This window comes from Stegostoma tigrinum, chromosome 19 (assembly GCF_030684315.1).
Source record: "Stegostoma tigrinum isolate sSteTig4 chromosome 19, sSteTig4.hap1, whole genome shotgun sequence".
NCBI lineage: Eukaryota > Metazoa > Chordata > Chondrichthyes > Orectolobiformes > Stegostomatidae > Stegostoma > Stegostoma tigrinum.
Window position 1 is genome coordinate 42,286,443 of NC_081372.1, and position 18,873 is coordinate 42,305,315.

The 18,873-nt window shown below is 39.4% G+C and overlaps 1 protein-coding gene across 1 annotated transcript in view; it reads right to left on the reverse strand.

The window, feature by feature from the left end:
* Positions 1-15,281: 15,281 nt before the first annotated feature.
* Positions 15,282-18,873, reverse strand: part of zfp64 (zinc finger protein 64 homolog (mouse)) — a 63,284-nt gene continuing 59,692 nt past the window's right edge. The window contains exon 6 of the mRNA XM_048550202.2: positions 15,282-18,715. Within this exon, the coding sequence (XP_048406159.2) occupies positions 17,094-18,715 (1,622 nt within the window). The 3' untranslated portion in view covers positions 15,282-17,093. The remainder of the gene's footprint in view (positions 18,716-18,873) is intronic.

Here is an 18,873-nt window from a genome sequence, read left to right on the forward strand (position 1 = left end):
TCATGGCTGACCTGTGGTTGAGCTCTATATACAGGTAGTTCGGTATAACACGTGTTTTGTTAACACCAGTTGGCTGTAACATAATTGATGAATAGTGGATGCTATTTGGATAACATGAACTTTCTGCTGTACAGGTATAGCGATTTTCTACAGCAATCTCCCTGTAATGCAATTTTCTATAATATGAGGTCACACAAGAACACAACTAACACGTTATAGGAGAACTAACTGTACCTGCCTTTGCCCCATATCCCTAAAACTTTTACTTAACAATAAATAGTGATATGCTGAAAAGTGTCCACAGTGCAAAAGACATGTTGGATGTCTTAAAAAACATAAAGGTAGATAAATCCCCTGGTTCTAATCAGGTGTTTCCCAGAACATTGTGGGAAGCTACAGAAGAGATTGTTGGGTCACTTGCTGAGATATTTGCATCATTGATAGCTACAGGTGAGGTGCCAGAAGACTGGAGATTGGCTGATGTGATGCCATTATTTAAGAAAAGCTGTAAGGAAATGTCAGGGAACTACAGACCAGTGAATGTTACATCAGTGGTGGGTACATTTTTGGAGAGGATTCTGAGGGACAGGATTTACACATATTTGGAAAGGCAAGGACTGATTAGGGATAGTCAACATGACGTTGTTTGTGGGAAATTGTATCTCACTAACTCGATTTTTTGCAGAGATGATAAGGAAGATTCATGAAGCCAAAGTGGTAGACATTGTCTATCTGGACCTCAATAAATATTCAACAAGATTCCATATGGCACACTGGTCAGTAAGGTTAGGTCAAATGGGATCCCGTAGGAGCTAGCTAATTGGATACAAAATTGGCTTGAAGGTAGGAGACAGAGGGTGGTGGTGAAGAGATATTTTTTGGACTGGAGGTCTGTCACTTTTTTGTGTGCCACAAGGGTTAGTACTGGGTCCACTGCTTTTTGTCATATATATAAATATTTTGGGTGTGAATATAGGAGAAACCGTTAGTAGGATTGCAAATGACACCAAAATTGGTGGTCTGTAATGGACAGTGAAGATGATTATCTCAAGAGTAAAATGGGACCTTGATTTGATGGGCCAAAGGGCCCAGGAGTCACAGATGGAGTTTAATTTAGATAAATATGAGGTATTCATTTGGTAAGGCATATCAAGGCAGAACATAAACAGTAAGTTGTAAGATCTTAGGGATTGTTGCCTAGGATGCAGGCAATAAAAGTGGAGTTGCAGGTGGAAAAAGTGGTGAAGAAGGTGTTTGACGTGCTTGCCTTCATTTCTCAGTGCATAGGAGTTGGGATGCCATGTTGCGCCTGTACAGGACATTGGTGACGCCACTTTTGGAATACTGTATACAATTCTGGATCCCCTTCTACAGGAAGGATATTGTTAAACTTGAGAGGGTGCAGAAAAGGTTTACAAGGATGTCGCTGGGAGTGGAGGGTTTGAGCTACAAGAAGAGGCTGAATAGGCTGGGACATTTTTTTCCTGGAACGTCAGAGACTAACAGGGTGACCTTTAGTTTATAAAATCATGAGGGACATCGAGAGGGTGAACAGCCAAGGTCTTTTTCCGAAGCTTAGGGAGTCCAAAACTCGAGAACATAGGTTTAAACTGATAGGGGAAAGATTTAAAAAGGTCTGAAAGGTATTTTTTTTCATGCAGATGTTGGTGTGTGTCTGGACCAAACTGTCAGAGGAAGAGGTGGAGGTGGGTATAATTGTAACATTTAAAAGGCACCTGGATGGGTATATGAATAGAAAGGATTTAAGAGGCGGAAAAATGGGATTAGGTCAGATTGGGATGTCTGGTCAGCATCGATGTGTTGGACTGAAGAGTCTGTTTCTGTGTTGTATGACTCTATGACTCCAAAACAAGTAAAATGGGCCAAATGGCCTCCTTCTGTACCATAACAGTTGTGAATTGTTGGCTTTTCTTCTTTCATTGTAGCACATTGCATGAATAGCAGCACATTATAATATGTTTGCCCTTGAGACTGGCAAAGTAATATGCCCAGGAACTAACATTCACTATCTCGACTCAACATGAAGTACAGTTATTTAAGTGAAATATCGAAGGAAAGCTTGAATGCAAATTTAGTTTGGAAATCAAAACAAAAAGTGCTGGAGAGACTAAGCAGATCCAGTAATATCTTTACTTCAGATCACCAGCATCTGTATTATCTTGTTTTTATTTATTTTGGAAATGCCATTTGTCCTCAAGTGAGAATCACTGGGATTTGACTCAAGTCTGACAGGGACTCAGGACCACATCACATATCATAGAGTCTCCAACGAAGTAGCTGCAGTGACAGTAGATGTATTAATCTTCCAAAGTTCCTTAGATTCTGGAAGGATCCTAATGGTTTGGAAAGTAAAAGTCAAGAAAAAAAAAAAAGAGAAGCAATATGCAGGAAACCATAGACTGTTTATCCTAACATCCTAAATGGCCAGATTCCATTATTAAGGCAGTTAGAGCAGGATACTGAGAAAATCATAACGAGGCAAGTAACTGTGATCAGACAGAGTCAACATCATTTTGTTAAAAGGAAATTGCATTCAACTAAGTTTTACCACTTTTGAGGGAGGAACAAAATGATTATTCTATAACGGGATAAGTGTTAACACATTAGCAGGGGTAAAAGGTTAGTTAGCTAATAGAAAGCAAAGAGAAAGGGTAAATGGGTCATTTTTGGATTGGCTACCTAAAACTAGTGGAGTGCCACAGGGATCAATACTAGGGCTTCAACTATTTATCATTTGTATCAAACGATTTGAGTGAAGGAACCAAATATACAAAATTAAAATATCTGATGACGCAAAGGTAGTTGAAAAGTAAGTTGTCAAGAGGTAGACAGCTTGAAAGAACATAATGACTGACTAATTGAACAGGCAAGTATTTGACAGATGAAATATAACGTGAAAAAATATGAACGCGTCCACTTTGGCAAGAAGAATGAAGAAACAGCACACTATTTACGTGAAACTGATACAGAGAGATCTGGGTGTCTCAGTCTATCAATCACAAAAAAAGTATGCAGATACAGCAAGTGCATAGGAAGGCAAATTGAATATTGGCATTTATTGCAAGGGGAATGGAATAAAAACTTAGGGAAGTTTGACTGCAGCTGTGTGTAGCCTTGGTGAGACATCTGGAAAACTGTGTACAGTTTTGGTCTATTTAAAAACAAATACAGTTGTACTGAAAGCACCTCTAAGAAGGTTGGCTCAACTTTTTCCTGTGATGAAGAATTTATTTTATAAAGAAAGTTTGAATGGGTTGGGCCCAAAGCTTTGGAATTGAGAAGACTGGGAGAGGATCTTTTTGAAATATATGAAATACTGAGAGGGCTGGATAGAATAAACACAGGAAGGGTGTTTTCTCTTATGAGGCAGATTAGGACAGTTTAAGAATAAGAGCTCTCCCTTTTAAAACAGAGATGAAGAGAACATTTTTTCAGAGGGTTCAGTGTATTCAGAATTCCATTTCTTACAAAGCAGTGTAGGATAGGTCAAAACTGAGTTAGTAGATTTCTGACAGGCATGGAATCAAGGGTAAAGGGACAAGCAGGGCAGTGGAGTTGAATCACAACCAGAACAGCCACAATTTTATTGAATGACAAACCAAGCTCGAAGGGCTAAATGACCTATTCCAGAACTTAAGTCTGAAGTTTCTGTAGCCCACAACACAATCCAGCTCAATCCTATTCCCACTTAAAGTGTACTTTCCAGTGGCAGAGGAGGATTATTGGATACTGATGTGAAATTTGAATCTTCCCTGAGATACTGAGGCCAAATGAAGGAAGCTAAAAATTGGCCCACACCCCAGCGCAAATTAGCTTATGCAGCACTATGCGGTGTTTAAACCTGCCTAGTCTCCACAGCTGAACTATTCATTAGATAAACTCAGTGAGTTATGGGAACCCAGTCTTTGAAAGGTTAAACAGGAAGCAGGTACAAACATTATACAGAAAGAGACACAACATTTCTAAATAAATATAAGTCTTTTAGATGACCAATGTGGTTTCATGTTTTCATTTCTCCAGGCCAAAACATTCAAACCAAAGTGACATAGTGTGTGGGTGTGCAATTATAAAACACAAAGTAAAAGCTCTTAGGAGGTAGTTCAGTGACTCTGAACTTCACACTTTGCAATAACTGACCAAATGCTGTCACAAGAAAGGAAACGGCTATCTGGGTTTACATTTTTCTCAGGAAGTGAGTTAGGAAATGTTAGGATTAAAAAGCAAACAAAGTGACCAGGCAATAATTTTGCTGCAAGATTCTTTTAACAACTGTGATTATCTAGTAACGTCAACTCTGCCAGTTGGCCCATCAGATAGAATGCATATATGATACCTCCTGTTGTTATGTTTTAGCCACAGCCTTATCTTTGCAGTGCATCACAACTGACATTTCTACAGCACTTTGAGCTTAATGTATACTTGTATTACCAAAATTATATTAACGCTTTATGTTCTAGTTTCCCAATTCAAAGCAAAACCTATATAGATCATTTACAAAGAGAGAACAACTAAAAGCTCACAATTTAACTAACATAATTGCAGAAAGTTTTTTTCTCAGAAACTAAATATTGTAATTATTGTGTTTCTATTAACTTTATTCCCTGGTTTGTCTTCTCCCTCTCCTAAAGTTACAGAGTCTGACTAGGATACAGTTCTGTGGATGGTGATAGATAAGGAAGCAATTAGTCATCGGTCACGAACAAACAGAAGGAGTGATATAATTAGTTGTGTATAGTCAGAGCGCACCACTAGATGTGCAGGGGGCAGTGCTAAGAGGAATGTCTCCACAGCCACGATGATAACCTTCTGATTATTGCCGTAGAATTGGATGGATGTTAAAACACAGATTCACCAAATTTAATCTGACCAGTCTGTGTTGGGGTTTATCCTCCTCATAAGCAACAGTCCTAATCTCACTTGACCAACCAGTCCCCTTACAGCTTTATTGCTCTTCAAGCACCTTACTCTATTCCCAACGCTTCCTACGAGACATAAAAAAGTGAGCTACTTGTGTTCTACTACTGTAAGTTCACTGAAAGCGTGGTGATGAGTCTGTAGAAATTTAAATTGGGTTTCTGCCACATTTCCATTGCTAGAAAGACTAGAAGTGTGAGAACATCTAAAGAAATTCTTGTCCTTTGTGTGTTTTCAATCTTGCACTCTGATAGCGAATTCAACAACACAGCTCCCCCAAAAACATTTCTCTATGTCTTATAAATTCATAAAATGAAAGCTCAACACAAGTTATAGCACACAACAAGGGTGGGAAAAATTTGAAAAGAAAACAGTGTCTGTTTAATTTAAAATATATGTTGTTTATCTAATAAGATCAGTATTGTTTGCGGAACACATATAACAAGAAGATTAAATAAAGATAAAAATGCTGGAAAAGCTAGCAGGTTTAGCAATACCTGAGGAGACATAAACAGAGTTAATGTTTTGAATCTGACATATCTCTTCTTCAGCATCTCAACAAATTTCTGTTCTGAAGAATCATATCGGACTCAAAAAAATTAAATGTTTCTCTCCACAACTGCTGCCAGACCTGCTCAGTTTCTCCATATTTCTTTTTCATGTCAGATTTCCAGTAGCCACAGTATTTTGCCTTCAACATGAATGTTAAGTAGATTCATAATGTGAATTAGCATTTGTAATTTAAAAGAAAATAAAATTCTTTTCTCAATACAGCTGTAACTACTGCAAAAATTGTGTAAATAGCATAGTTCATATCAAGGGCACAGAAGTAATTATAGTTTATGCATTTTAAAATTTCTAATTTATTTTCATTCTACCTCCAGTTTCACCCAGTCGCCCTCTATTAAATAAATAGTTGGTAAGCTCCCAGGTCAATACCTAGTAAAGTTGTTTGTATTTCCCTTCTGAAGGTGAGTCAAAGTAATCAATATGAGCTGTCCCTTGAGCTTTCCCTGCTTCTGCCAGAGAAACATGGCGATAACTCAGTAAAAAATCAAGAAATTGCTGTTAGAGGAAAGCTAGATTGAGTCTGCATCCACAGTGACCATTGCTTCTGCATCACAAACCGAGATAAAAATATTCAATCACTTGTAAAGGGACCAAATATAATCACTTAAAACTAGACAAATTAGCTATCATATATAAAAGCAAGGCTGTGAGCTATTATTTCCTATTCTGTAGAATGAGGAATTTCCAATATTTTCTGTGGAACATTTCAGCTGCTTTTGACGACTGAAGTTTATGCAGTTCAGTGGTGCCACCCAGTGGATTCTGATCTCTCTACATTCTGCAGTTGGGTAAGCGGTCATTGGAATTTGCAAGCTGAATTGTAACTTTGTAATGAATTTGATAATTCCTCATGTGTACAATTCCAGGATGCTCAGAAGGATATTGAGAATGGTATCAGAGATAATGGTCTTGTGCAAGTGACTTCTAATGGTAATTGCTGCAAATCTCACTACAATAGTACTATGTTAATAGCACTCAAATTCCATGACTCATCTATTTTATGTACAGGATGCGTGAAAAATTGGAAACTTCCAAAGGACGAGACAAGAGCCTAGTGAATGGGACAACATTATTTCAGGATATCTGGTCGGCACGGACAAGTTGAACCGAAGGGTCTGTTTCCGTGCTGTACATCTCTAAGTGTTTTTCGGGAGGTTTAGCAATACCGGAGGATTATACTTGCAGCATTTACACAGCAACAAGTGATAGAATAATAGCTAATTGTGTTTGCATATTTAGAAAATAGGAGTCAAGAGACAAATGAAAAAATATTTGTTCCTAAAATATATGTGGCAGTAAACATACTTCAAACGGAATCTCCAATAGTGAAAGTTTTTTTTTAAAAGTCTGTATTACATTTAGATCTGGTGCAAAAGTGTTGCCATACTTTTCATTGCCTGTGACAGATTGACAAATGGCACCATTTTCATGTGTGTGCATGAGTTCTCAACAGCCCATAAAATCATTGCATTTCCCTCAAATAATCTAATTATTTATTCTGTAAGGTCAGCACCATTGAAGCAGCTGGACCAGGCCAACTGGCAGGAACTCACACCAGCATTTAAAACTAGCAACCCTGTGCAATCTTAGAAGAGGGCTTCATGGAATTCTTCCAGTCTCATTTGGCATTTTTTTGCTTCAGCGAATTTTGAAAACTGCTGATAGCTCTGTTAAAACTTTGAAAACATCCATACTGGGCATAAGTTTCAAGCAAGTACAGAGCACAAGTCTGATTACTGCAAAGTGGTCATCAGTGAAATAAACTGCTGATAGTCCTTTCCAGTAATTTCACAGGTTGAAAAAGTATTATGATTTTTTCGAAGTAGTGCACCTGGAGAAGGCACAGGATATTTCCTTACTCTGACTTTGCTTTAAAATTCTGAAGGTATTCAGGATCCTAGTTCCAAATGCTTGTTCCTCATGCCCAAGCCACCAATCAAACATGAGGTTTAATAGCTTGTCAACAGTGAAAGACATTATAACTAAATCTGATTGAGTTTACACGAGGTGTCCATTGTCCCAACTTCCAGCTGGAGCTGCTGTTTAACTAGCTGGCCAGTTACCAACTTCCTAACCCGGAGGTATTGAACCCAACTGTAACATTTATATCATAAATTCAAACAAAACCAACACTTTCATTACTATATCTGCACAGACAAAGCAATGAAACTGGAATCTTCCAGCTCTCAATACTGGACACTTTTTAAAATTGCGCAAAGACAGTCAAAAACTTGTGCAAGAGTACAAGAACAAAAAAATACTATTATCAACTTTGCAAAATAATGGTAAGGTGTTAGAATGCAGTGTTTGGATTAGAAGGACAATTTATGAAAAGAACATTAAGGTCATGAAGAAAACAATAGCCTGAAATTTCCTAGGAGAAACAATTTCAGCTGCTATACTGGGAGTCAGTGGAGAATTCATTAACCTAAAATTAACTCTGAGATTGAAGAGAGAAGTAAGAGGATGGTTTTTAGATATGCAACAAGTTGTTGGAACTTAAATGCCACAAGGCTTAGCTGAACATAGAAACATGCAAAAAAAAAGGCAAGACAAACAGAACTATCAATCTAGTCCCATCAGCACATACCTGCCTGCATTCTCCACCACCTTTCCCTAATCTCAAATTTTCCTGGAAGAGACAAAACAAGGGGAAAAACACTACACGCTAATGTAGGATCAATCGTTAGTGACATTCCTTTTTAAGCCTGAGGATGATTAATCAAACTTCAGGAAGTCATGGTCAATGATATTTGCCATCAGTTCACCCACCTGCCTACTGTAACTTGGGGTGTCTTTTATTTAACCAGGTCAGTTTTTGAAGGTCTGCAGGCAGTTCACACCCTCAAAAACATACCTGTAAACTCTTACTGACACCAAAAACTCTGTCTGTAAAGTAAGTTTAAAGCAGTGCACCTTTCTCTCTTAGTCAGCCACTACAATGGGCTGAATGGCCTCTTTGTGTGCTATAAGTGTCTAAGGCTTTATGTTATTTTAAGCAGAGGGAAGAACAGCTCTCCAAAGAGAACTGTGAAGTGGAATTTGATTTTAATTACATTAGCAATGAACAAGACACAATTTTCTTAATGCAATTTGTCTGCGTTGGAAGCTTTCGTGGTTTTAATGTTACCACGATGGAATTACTATATTCTAAGGCAAAAGGGTAACTTATTCCTTGTACTGATGCTATCAGTTTTTAATATATCAGAGTAACAATATCAGTATTTATTAAACTGGTGGGGAAAAATGTTCCTATTATCCCCAGATAGTTTATATGATGCAGGTTACATCAACCTGACGGTAAAACTTTTAACCTCCAGTTATTTCTAATCAGTCAGAGCTGCATAAATCTAAAAACATATGTGTTAATTAAATGACCCATAAAACTGGCTGTCTGGAACTGGATATGGCTGCCTGCCTATATTCAGAATAAAACTTTTCTAGAAATTGTCTGGAAAGAATTTAAGGTGCAGTATCTCAGCAAATTAATTTCATGCCTCATCTTTCAAAACAATCAGAATTCAAATTAAACCCATACTTATTCAAAATAACTCAGATTAAGATTGTACTTGAGTATCTGTACTTAGTGCTACATAGACTTTTAAAATAAAATCTGAAAAATAGATTACACTAAAATTTGGAAATAATAAAGTGCAAAATCAAGGGTTTTCAAACAAATGTTCAACAAAACGAGGAAGTGATAAAGCTACAAATAGCAGTGTAGGAAGTTTATTTATAAATATCTGAACTGTCAGAACCATTTTGTTAATATTTGCTACTATCTACTAGCTTCTAAGGAATCAGTGTGATTGTGGGATATAATGATGTCTCCTTTGTCTGATGATAATGATGGTACTTTGTTCATAAGCAAGACTTATGGGAAGGCATGTCTCTGTTGTTGACATGACCATCGAATTAAAAAAAAAATTCTCGAACTGTTGATTCTTCGTTAGGCAGGCCACACAAACTCCTGGTTTGGAAGGGCTCTGATACCAGTGGGCTCCTCTTGTTGCCTGTGACTTTCACCAGCTGCCTCATGTCTATTTATTTCAGACTTGTAATTTGACTGGTAGCTGTAGGTTGTTGGAGAGAGATCTTTCCAGCTAATCGTTCAAGCATTTACAAGGTGCTGTCTGATCTTGCTCACCACAGCACACTTCACCACAAAACAAATCATTTGACATTTTAGAATCTGCAACACTGACACAGGTCCTGCCCAACTCAATTGACACTGTAAGAAAATATACTCATCGATGGGTATTTTGGATCTGTTGGGAAATTCATTGTTTAGGATATAGTATTGTCATTTGATGTCATGATGGATTAAGCGTTGTCAAGTTTTCCAGCAGGTGCATATGCTTTCTGTACAGCACGTGTTCTAACCCATATATAAAAGGGGAGACGCCAGCTAGTCTATTCTTCACAAACAAAAACAAAGTTGCTGGAAAAGCTCAGCAGGTCTGGCAGCATCTGTGAAGGAGAAAACAGAGTTAATGTTCCGGGTCTGGTGACCCTTCCTCAGAACTGACGGTGGCTGGTCAGTTTATTCTTCAGTTTTGGTAGAGATGCTCAGCAAAATGGTTTTGGCAAACATGTTTAAGGAGGCAACCAAGGAGCTACTCACCCTGGACAGTCAATTCCCTATGTTCCTGTTAACATTGGCAGCATGATGGCTCAGTGGTTAGCACTGCTGCCTCACAGCATCAAGGGTCCAGGTTCGATTCCACCCTTGGGTGACTGTCTGTGTGGAGTTTGCATATTCTCCCCATTGGTTTCCTCCTACAGTTCAAAGATGTGGAGGCTAGGTGGATTGGACATGCTAAATTACCCATAGTGTTCAGGGGTGCATTGATTAGGTGAGTTATAGGGGGATGGGTCTGGGTGGACTTGTTGGGCCAAAGGGCCTGTCTACACACAGTAGGGATTCTATGATGATTGACAAATTTGAGGTAATGCAAATGGATTACACTAGAGAGGTGTACAATTCTACATTGATTGAGATTATTGTTGTCATTGGTGATTCAAGGTAGATTATAGTTTACTTGTGGCTATGATTGATGCACAACTTCTGTTTTCCTTAGGCTAACAATCAGGCCAAAAGCACTGCAGCCTCTGAGAAACCATCTATAAAGAGCAACACTGCCTGGTTTGTGGGTGTTGGAAAGGTGCAATTGTCAGATATTCCACAAGAAGCGATTCCTTTGTGTGGTCTGTGCTCACAGTTGCCGAGGTTGAAGAGACTGTCACCCATTTATAAGCCACCAAACATGCCCCCAGTCCAGTTTCCCTTCACTGTTTGAAACATCACATGGAAGAAAGTAGAGAAAGGGATCAGCGCCAGAACACATGTGGCTTATCATCAACGCAGATAGGGAAGTTTCTGGGCAAGCTTCTTCTTGCTTGACCATACTATTCTGGTCTTTGCACATTGTTTGGTGGATGGTATGGGAACCTTGGAGGTCACCTCAGTCGCAATAATATATTCCAAAATTCATCCTGGCTGATTGCCTGAAACATCATGGTGAGTTGTACAAAATGAATACAAATGCCCTTTTCCTGTCATATCATTATTCACATTATCCTTTTTCAGCATGTTCCTGTTTACAAAGTGAAAGGGTTTCTTATTAAAAACATGCCACATGCAACATATTGTCAGTCTTTTAAAAATATTATCTTTTGTATGATAATTGAGTAGTGTGTATTTTGCTTTGTCTTTTACCAGAATTTAGACTTCCATCACAACAGATCCATTCAAGCAATCCCTAAAAATACAAAATATAGCAGATAGAGTTTGGTTCCTTGGCCCTGCTCCAAAATTCAATAAAATCATGGCAGACCTGTTACTGCAATCAACTCTATTTACCTAGTCTATCCCTACGTCCCTTAGTTTCCTTTATGCCCCAAACCCCTCAATCTCCACGTCTAAACATGATCTAAATATATTATGCATCTTCAGCCCTCTGAGAAAGAGAATGCCAAATATTCAAGACCCTCTGCGTGAAGACATTTCTCTATGATGTGCGTCATAAAAAGCAGGTTCCTTATCCTAAGACTATGACTCATAGTTCTAGACAGACCAGCCAGAAAAACAGTCTCTCAGCACCCATCCTGTCAAGCCCTTGAAGAATTCTCTGTTCAATTAGGTCACATCCATCTTTTGAAACTCCAGCAAAGGTAAGGCCAATTGCACTTAAGACTGCACCAGTATGTCAGGTTCCAGCTAAGGCAGCACTGTATTTCATATACAAGAGCAAATACCACCAGTATATTGTTGAAGAAATTCTAAGTGCAGCTAAGATCGTGAGCCCACTACATCATCCTAAAGATCCAGAGGTAAACTATTAATGCACTGCTATTCTGCTGTTAGTGAGTTCATAACTGGAGAGGGCTGGAGAAATCACTTGAATTATTGCCACAAGACTACAGAACATGCAAGTTACTATCTGACCTGGAAAACCCCACATGACAGTAATACGTCACTAAACTATGCAGCATGACAATTCCGAAAACTCACAAAATGTTGGACATTGGTTCAGATTTGGATCTCATAGTACTTCCAATGGTTAAGAATCACTCAACCAAAGTTAACACTAGTAGCAAAATCTCACGGTTTGTAAAGGGTGCCAAAATAGAAGAAATTACAACAAAATAGAGGTCAATTCAGCCAGATGCACTGTTAAATAGTACTCTCAGCCAGATACCGTTTAATATACAGGCTGTAAAATAATTATACCGGACTGAGAAACCAAGAGGCAGTCTACTTAAATGAATTGACCCAAAGCATGCTGATCAAAACAACTGTTGTAGATAAATCTATTAAATCAGCAGCCCACTTTTTGACTGCAATGAAAAGCAGCAGATAAAACACAAACTGAATGAGGTCATACTGATACTATAAACATTTATTGAAGCGACATCTTGATATCGTTGCCCTTCAGAGCGCATAGTCCAGAGCAGCTAAAATGATTTCCTCAATTAAGAAATAAATATAAGTAAAGGTGGCTAAAATTGTTTCTTTTGGGAAAGAGAACATCAAAGTAGTTGATTGGCAAAAGAAACAGAAGCGAGGAAAAATCTCTATGCAATGTGTGGCTGGATATCAAAAGGAAATTGGATAAACGTGAAGGATAAAAATATTGCAGGATTTGGAGAAATCAAGGTAACCGGATCACTCTGAAAGAGCATAGACACTTTAAGGGCTCTCATAGTCCTGTGGTAGTGTCCCTATGTCTGAACCTGAGGCCTGGGTTCAAGTCCCATCTTCTCCAGAGGTGTATCACTATGTGTCTGAACAGATTACTTATAACTACCTATACAGGCTTAATGGCCTGAATGCTGTCAGTCTGTCCTGTACAGGTGAGATCAGCCTGTGAGTTGTAGAAGCTTGATCATGGCAACTGATTACAATCCCATTTTCATCCAAGGCTGTTGTGTTCGTTGTCCAATAAAACTTGATTGATGGTTATCATCAGTAAAAGGCATGGCCCATTATTTTTCTGGCATCTTTTACCTCATGACAAACTCAGCACAGTTGTCCAGCTGAATTTTTGCACAGGGATCAAACATCATTGTTATATTTAGGTTCAAGCCCACACCGATACTCAAAGTACCGTCACCATATTGGGAGAGGGTGGGTGTCCTTATCATCTACCTCACATTAGTCACCCAGTGAAGGATAGGAAGTGGATTCCTAATGCTGAAGGCCCAGTGGGAGCGCCATGTTCATTTCCAGTCGGAAGACCCACCAGTGGATGGGTGCCTCAAAATGGAGAGCATTGCTAAGACATCCCTTAACAGAGGTGGAAAATTGATGACAAAGTATTGTGAAAGGGCTCTGAGAACGAGTTGACCCCTCAGAAAGTGTGTCTGTGTTTGTTCCTAGAGCTAAGAGTACTCAGTTTTGTGATGTTGCCATTGAACTTAACCACCCATAGTCCATTAATATCCTTGTGAGGCCACTTCCACAGTGTAATTGGGCTCTTGACACAGTAGGGTAACTGCAGCAGTGAGAACGTTATAGTACTATGAGAAAATGATCCTTAAATGGCCCTAAATATTTTCAGTGCCTGAGTTTATGCTTCCTCTTCTGCAACAGTTTTACCCCCAAAGGTTTTTGTGATTGGGTGCATTCAACTATTGTGGGAGTTTCTTCTAATTCACAACACTGATTACTAGATCTTCACAATTTATCTTAGTAAAACAGCTGCAGTTGAAGTAGCCTTGATCACTGCATTTTTCACTGCATAAATACCATGGCAGAGGGAGCTTTACTTCCATCATTTTTAATGGAACACAAGCAAATATGCCACTGACAAATGGGAACTCTTTATAAAACATTTGCTTCCGAAATCTAATGTCCACAGGCATGGTTACTTAAAATTGAAAACATGTCCAATTTTGCCTACATACTGCTGATGTCAATTTTTGCCAAAGCATCCTCCCAATCTCACCGAAATATAAAACCGAAAGAACTGTGGATGCTGTAAATCAGGAACAAAAACAAAGTTGCTGAAAAAGCTCAGCAGGCCTGGCAGTTTTTCCAGCAATTTTGTTTTTGCTCCTCATTGAAATATACCAAATTTGAAATAGGTGTAAATGTGTATTAATCATACAAATAACTAAACGCTCCAAAGAAACATTGAAACCATGCCAGTATACACTTATATTATCCCTACAATGTGGAATCAGGACCTTTGGCCCAACAAGTCCACACTGACCCTCAATGTATCCTACTCAGACCCATTCCCCTATAACCCACCTGTTCTACACATCCCTGAATATTATGGGCTATTTAGCAAGGCCAATCCACCTAGCCTGCACACCTTTGGACTGTGGGAGGAAGCCAGAGCACCCAGAGGAAATCCACACAGACACGTGGAGAATGTGCAAACTCCACACAGACAGCCACCCTAGGGTGGAATTGAATTCGGGTTCTTGGTGCCACGACTTGACATTTATACATCAGGCATCATAATGGTAGCGGTATTATCACTGGACTATTAATTCAGAGACCCAGGTAATGTTCTGGGGACCCGGATTCAAATCCCGCTACGGCAAATGGTGGAATTTAAATTCAATAAAAATCCGAAGTGAGAGTCTAATAATGACCATGAAACCATTGAGGATTGACAGGAAAATACCCATCTGATTCCCTTATGTCCTTCAGTGAAAGAAACTGCCATCTTCACCTAGTCTGGCCTGTATGTGACTGCAGACTGCAGCAATGTGGTGGATGCTTATAACCCTCTGGTTAATTTGGAATGAGCAATAAATGCCAGTTGAGCCAGTAACGCCCTCATCCTGTGAATGAATTAAAAAGAAATCTATCGGGGGGGGGGGGGGGGGGGCATGAGTGAAGTGAGTGGAGTACTCAAGTTTGAATAGGAATGGTGCCAGAAAAATCTCATAAAGAAACAGGAAGTACACAGCAGCGTTTGGTGCGAATTTTCTTTTAAGTTCTAAACAAAATGGCATTTAAGCAGCGGAACTTCTAACCAGTATCCACACCCCACTAGAGTTCCAAAGACACTGGCCCAGGAGCCCATAAAATAATTGAGCAGTCCCGGAATGAGCAACAGCCCAAGGCTAGCTCAGTGTGAGCTAGGAGCACAGTATAGCTGTGACATGGGCAGCACAGAGTAACCTGGTTGTCTCACCTGGGAGGGGACTACACATACAGGACAGAGAAGAATGGCATGTCTTTCAGAGTATACTTAAGTTATAATGCAAGACCAATAAGACCTTATTTCTTACATGATAACTTTTATTGTCTGCGGTGTTTTGTTGATTTGTTCATAGAAATTATGCAAAATAACCTTCTTAAAAATAGACAAAATGCTCCTCCATTAAATTATAATATTAATTGGTTATGCTTACTGATGATTTTACAAGTCCAGTTGATTCATAGATTCAATGTTTGATTTTATTTTTCTGCTGGACAATCATGAGTTTAGTTGCTATAATTTTCTGGGTTTAGTTCATTCTAATTTAAAATTAAATCCATTTGAGAATGATTGAGCACAACTGCATTAACTTCAAGACTGAAATACATTTACAGAGTATTTTATACACTTTTCTGCCCTCCATATTTCTTTGCTGTTTCTCTCCAGCTAGCAGAGTTGTACTACTTACTTTTACCAGTTAAAACGTTTGATAAGATATTTTAATAAAGGTCTAACAAAAACTACTGTTATTTTCCCTCAAACATCTCTCCCTATCAGATACATCCTAGATGAAGACTGATTTTACAAAACTTTGTTCCCATCCCTTACCCGTGAGCCTAGACGATAAACAACATCAGCCTATGAATGTAGATCTAGAAGAACATAAGATGCAGAAGCAGGAGTTGATCATTCAGTTCCTTGAACCTGCCTCACCACGCAATATGATCATAGTTTTTCCTTCTCCATCAACTCCATGTCTTTGACATAGTCTCCACCCCCCTCTTCCCCACACACCCTGATTCCCTGAGAGATCAAAAATCAGTCAATCTCAGTTTTTAATACACTCAATGATGGCATGTCCACAACCCTCCAGGGCCAGTCAATACTGAAGATTCACATCCTCCGGTTGAATATATTTTTCCCCACTTCAATCCTAAATAGTTGACCCCTGATCTTGAACCTGTAACCCCATCTTCCAGATTCTCCAGGCAGGGCATTCAATTTTCCGCAAACCTGTACGTTTTTTTTAAAACTCACCCATCAATCTTTTAAACTCCAGAGATCACCTATCATTCGTTTACACTCCAATTTACTCAGCCTTCTCTTTCCAGTAACTGATCTAGTGAAGCTTCACTGTACCATCTCCAAGGCAATATATCCTTTCTTCAATATGAAGAATAGCTACCCAGGTGTTGTTTCATTGAAGTACCATAGAACTGTGGCAAGACTTTCATATTCTGTAACTCCACTCCCCTCGCACTAATGTCAACATCATTTGCATTCTCAAATATTTGCTGAATCTACATACAAACGTACTGATTAACTTTTTGTGTTCTTTGTACGACTGAAGTCATGACACCTGTGATAGACACTCAAATGCTTACCTGCAGAAGACAGAAATCTGGACGAGAATGCTTCCAAAGATCATGAAGGCCCGATCACTCCTTACAGAACGGGACCAACTCTGGCCCCTCAGCAGCAAATCTCCAGCATCTGCAGTTCCCATTATCTCTTCCCCCCCTCTTCCAACCAGAATGAATAAATCATTGTCGAAACGAACAAAATGAGATTCGTCATGCATCAGATTGTGGATTCACTAATAATTTTGCTTATTCTCCTAGTTTTCAATCACCACTTCCCTTAGGTACTTAGGATGGAGAAGCGCCCACGAACAATGCGGTAAACATTTTCAAATATTAACTAAGATTCAGACTGAAATCTAATCTATGGTCAAAGCTATGAAAGCCAGCTGAAGATGTCAGATAACGATATGAAATAATTTGTTATTGCATGATTTCATCTTATGATCTACTGTGTAAGATAACCACATCCAACAGCCATCTACAGAACTCAAAAGACATTAGATTCTGCATCAACACTGCATTTTACCCAACGGTATTCAGAATCCAGATTGATAACATAATTCTACATTGTCCACCCCTGGGTTTCCGTTACTGAACAGGAAGGTTGTGTGCTGTCTCCACTGGAGGTTAGATGCATTGTCTGTTGATCAGAAAGCTGTGAGGCTTCCTGTAGCACTAAGGTTGATGAAGCACTGGATTCAGAGTAGAATGCCCGCTCAGAGAGTGGATCATCAGTTTGTTGTTGCTGTGTTGTTGTAACAACCATTGGAAGACTCTGTATAATCACCCCTGAAGTGCTGATGCCAATGCTGGATACCAAAAGACCATTTGTTTCCTCGGGCTGCGAAGGGAATCCTGCAGCTGATGAATTATGAGATGGAATTTGTAATACTGAGCACGTAACACTGGATGGAGCTGCTGCTGGAATGATAGGATAAGTATGTTTAGGTCCCTGCAACTGAGGAGATGGTGAGGAGAAGATAGGTGATGCTGACGATGAGGAAGAGGTTGCAACAGTATGGCTAGAGTCACTAACTACAGTGACCTCCCTGCTGTCCTCTTGAATGAGTGCATTTAGGCCATCCAGGTCTGAGCAGTTGATTGTGGACGCAGTGATGAATGACTGACTGTTTGAAGATGCTTGGTTACCGACTGCTGTGGTTTGCATTAGTGCCTGATGGAGGCTGTCAGTGGCACTGGAATCAATAGGGCTAAGTAAGGTGGCTTCCTGCTCTAAAGATGAGTTAGTTTCAGTTTCATTCTGTGATATTGCTTCTTGAGTTGGAGCAATCAAATTGACCTGCTGCAACAGTTGCAACTGGTTACTGGAAGTCACATCACCTCTGTTCTGATGACTTGGCTCAGACACCACAGTGTCTCTTAATGTGTGATGTTCATTCACTGCTGCTTGAACAATGCTATTGGCTGGACTCAGCTGCTGGCTAACTATAATCTTCACTTCTCCTTTACTAAAGGTTGTGACTGATCTTGGTTGGAGATGATTAGACACAGAAGGAACGCTGTTTTGGTTTTCATGATGTATCTGCAGCTGGAGAACAGCTAGTGCACTGTTATCACTGCTGTGGGATAAATCACGGTGTTGATTCTTATGGCTGCGAAGTGAATCCTCTCTGACAAAACTTGCATCACAAATATCACACTTGAATGGCTTTTTGGCATCTAGTTTGACCACTAGCCGTGAACTGCCTTGCTTTTGCCCATCAGCGTCTTTCTTCCCAGTACTCAGTTTATCTTTGCCTATATGATGCTTTTTAAGATGCATGAGGAGATTGCTGCGTTGCTTTGAATCAAAGGAGCAGAACTTGCACCTGAAAGGTCGATCTTCAGAATGAATTCTTTCATGGACCTTTAACGATCCTTTACTAGCACAAGAGTAGCTGCACTGCAAGCATTTTATTGGCTTATCCGGTTGATGGGTCCTTGTGTGCTGCCGCAATGTAGACTTGTTCCCACATCGGAAGTCACACTGTGAGCACTTGAAAGTGTTCTCCATGCTGTGCTTTACACGGATGTGAGATCGGAGGTTGCCCTTCATGGCGCAGCGGTAATCACAGAAGCTACATTGATAGGGTTTTTCACCAGAGTGGATGCGCATATGTCTCTTTAGGTCCGAGTTGATTTTAAATTTAGCATCGCACAATTGACATTGGAAAGGAGCATCCCCTGAGGAGAACAAAATTATAAACACAAGATTAAAATTAGTATATTTTGCAACTGAAGTTCTCAGCATTGTTTTCAAATTCCTCCCTGGCCTCATCCCACATCCCTCCAGCTTCAGCTCCAAAATCTTCCATAGTTAAGTGCACTTCAATTCTAGTATC